Genomic DNA, 2,679 nt, shown 5'->3' with positions numbered 1-2,679 from the left:
TGGGCCGGCCGCTTATGGAGGCCCGTTACTTGGAGACAGTGTGGCAGGATTGCCCCGCAAACAAGAGACCAGTGGCAGAATATTCTAGGAATGTACTGTAGCAGTTGAGGGGCATTGTAATAAATTCTGTCAGGAGGTAGTTGAGCCCTATAAATAGGGAACACTTGTAACCGTGCGGATGGTTGGCAAATGCATTAATGAAACCCTAGTTTTACGTGCCATTTCTTTACTCGCTCACTTGTGGTGCCTGTTTCCCTAGCCTCCGCCCGAGAGCAGCGCCTAGCGGGCGGAGGCCCCTGCCTTCACCGCATTGTCTGAGACTGCTAGTTTCAACATTGGCGCCCACCGTGTTTTGGCCAAGACAAACCAACGATGGCACGAAAAAGAAAAACCACCACCAGAGCAACAACGACCTCGGGTCAGAGAGGAAGGCCTAGGCACACCGCTCATAGCACCTATGCAACCTCCACTGTGGAGGATGACACTAGAGCAGCTACCCAGGGTCAACCACTGGAACCCCAAGAACCAGAAGTTCAAGATCCGAAGGCCCAACCAAACTCAGCCACAACACCCGAGCAAGAACTCCAACAGCTGCAAGCACAGTTGCAAAAAGCGCAACAAGAGAGGGACAGAATGGCAGCAGCGTTCGCAGCTAATCAGCAAGCTGTTCAAGCATTAGCACAAGCAGCAGAAATAAGGCAGCAGTTGGCAGTCCTACATGCCGAGATGCTAAGTATGCAGCATGCAGTACCAGCATCAACCTCCGCGATCCCAGCCTCCGCAGCCTCACCAACCGCAAACATGCCTCCGCCAGTGATTAGCCCAACCATGATGCCATCTCAGGCAATGCGGAGGCCTATCGACCCCAAGTCCCCACTCTCTGAAGGCATACAACAATCGCCATGGCCAACGGCGTACAAGCCAATCACACTACCAAAGTTCAGCAGAAAGACAGACCCCCATCAGTTCATTATGAGTTACGAGGCAGCAGTAGCCTCCGTCAGCGGAGACGATGCCGTCTTGGCAAAGTCATTTGTCATTGCAGCCGAAGGCGACGTGTTGGCTTGGTATTCTATGCTCAAACCAAGCACAGTCTATTCTTGGGAGAACCTCTGGGACAAGATATTGGCAAACTTCAAGGGGCTAGCAGCACAGTCGCTCACTTCCACAAATCTGTTCCAGTGCAAGCAAATGCAGGGAGAGACACTACACGATTACTTTCGGAAATTCGTGCAACTAAAGGCGAAGGCACCAGATGTCCCAGATGAAATAGCCATTGAAGCAGCGATCAAAGGCCTCCGAATCGGGCCATTCGCAGCACACCTAGCAAGAAAGAAACCAACTTCCATACAACAGCTATATGACGAGTTTGAGAAATACTGCAGATCAGATAATGACCTCCGGAAAAGGCTGGAGGAGCAGGGTCAAAACAGACAACAAAACAGCAGCAAAAACCCCCAGAAGACCTATACGAACCAGAATGCATCAAATCAGAAACCAGGCCAGGGGCAAGTGCTCAGCATCGAGGGTCAACCTCACCCCGAGCAAGGGCAACTGGAAGCGCCAGCACGGCCGGAGACCCAGACCAGGAACCAAGGTCGGCAAGGTTACCAAGGCAAAAACTGGAACAAAAACAACAGCCAGAAGCAACGCAGGCAATATTGCGTTTTTCACGGCGAAAGCGCAGGGCACAACACCAAAGATTGTCTGGAGACAAAGGAGACATAGGAAAGAATGAAGAACAAGCAGACCGCCCAACCTCCGGCACAGCAGAACGCAAGAGAGGTCAACAACACCTACACAACTGGCCACCAGCAGTACTGCCCGATGTACCCAGCGCTAAACACAAACCAAATACATCCCTCCACACTGGCCTCCGCCTATTACCCAGAATTCCTACCAGCATGGCGGTCAGCGCCCTCGCATCAGCATCCAGCAGGCAACTATAGGTCGGAGGCAAGCCTGACCTACATAAACCCAAAAACTCCCCACATAACCTACCTCGAAACAAACCAACCGCCACAAAACCAAAGCAGGTTCGAGTATCCGTTGCAACAGCAGCAAATGCAACAACTGCCCCCGCCACCACCTCACAACCAACCCCCAACACCAAAAAATGAGCCAAACCCAGAAAACCAAGTCAACCCTCATGGAGCACTGCCAACAAGGGGCATGATACTGCCAATCGCCGGAGGATCATCAATGGAGTTTCAAACGAAAAAGCAGAAAAAGAATCACCTACGCCTGGTAAACAATGTAGCAGTCCAGGGCCCAGCAAAATACACAGAATTGTCCAGAGTCCCAATCACCTTCACAGAAGAAGATCTCTAGCTAGAAAGCTACCCTCACACAGACGCAATGGTGATCAAAACAAACATAGCAGCATGGGAGATAAGCAGAGTGTTGATTGACACTAGCAGCTCAGCAGGCATCATATTTGCAAATACCTTCGACCAAATGAAGCTTAGCAGGAATCAACTATAGCCCTCCGAATCCCCTTTGATAGGATTCGAAGGCAAGCAGATACAAGCACTAGGAAAGATATGACTACCAGTGTCGTTTGGAACCCAAGCAAATGCTAGAACCGAATACATAACCTTCAACGTCGTCGATCTGTATTACCCATACAATGCAATCTTGGGTAGAGGATTCACAACCAAATTCAACGTAGCCCTACAT

The 2,679-nt window shown here is 50.7% G+C and overlaps 1 protein-coding gene across 1 annotated transcript; it reads left to right on the top strand.

Annotated features, from left to right (window-relative positions):
* Positions 1-972: 972 nt before the first annotated feature.
* On the top strand, positions 973-1,728 carry LOC136481011 (uncharacterized). The gene has a single exon (XM_066478406.1). The coding sequence runs from the start codon at positions 973-975 to the stop codon at positions 1,726-1,728; it is 756 nt and encodes a 251-aa protein (XP_066334503.1).
* Positions 1,729-2,679: the final 951 nt, after the last annotated feature.

The sequence above is a fragment of the Miscanthus floridulus genome, chromosome 9 (genome assembly GCF_019320115.1).
Source record: "Miscanthus floridulus cultivar M001 chromosome 9, ASM1932011v1, whole genome shotgun sequence".
NCBI classification, from domain to species: domain Eukaryota; kingdom Viridiplantae; phylum Streptophyta; class Magnoliopsida; order Poales; family Poaceae; genus Miscanthus; species Miscanthus floridulus.
This window is presented reverse-complemented; position numbering and strand designations above follow the sequence as displayed.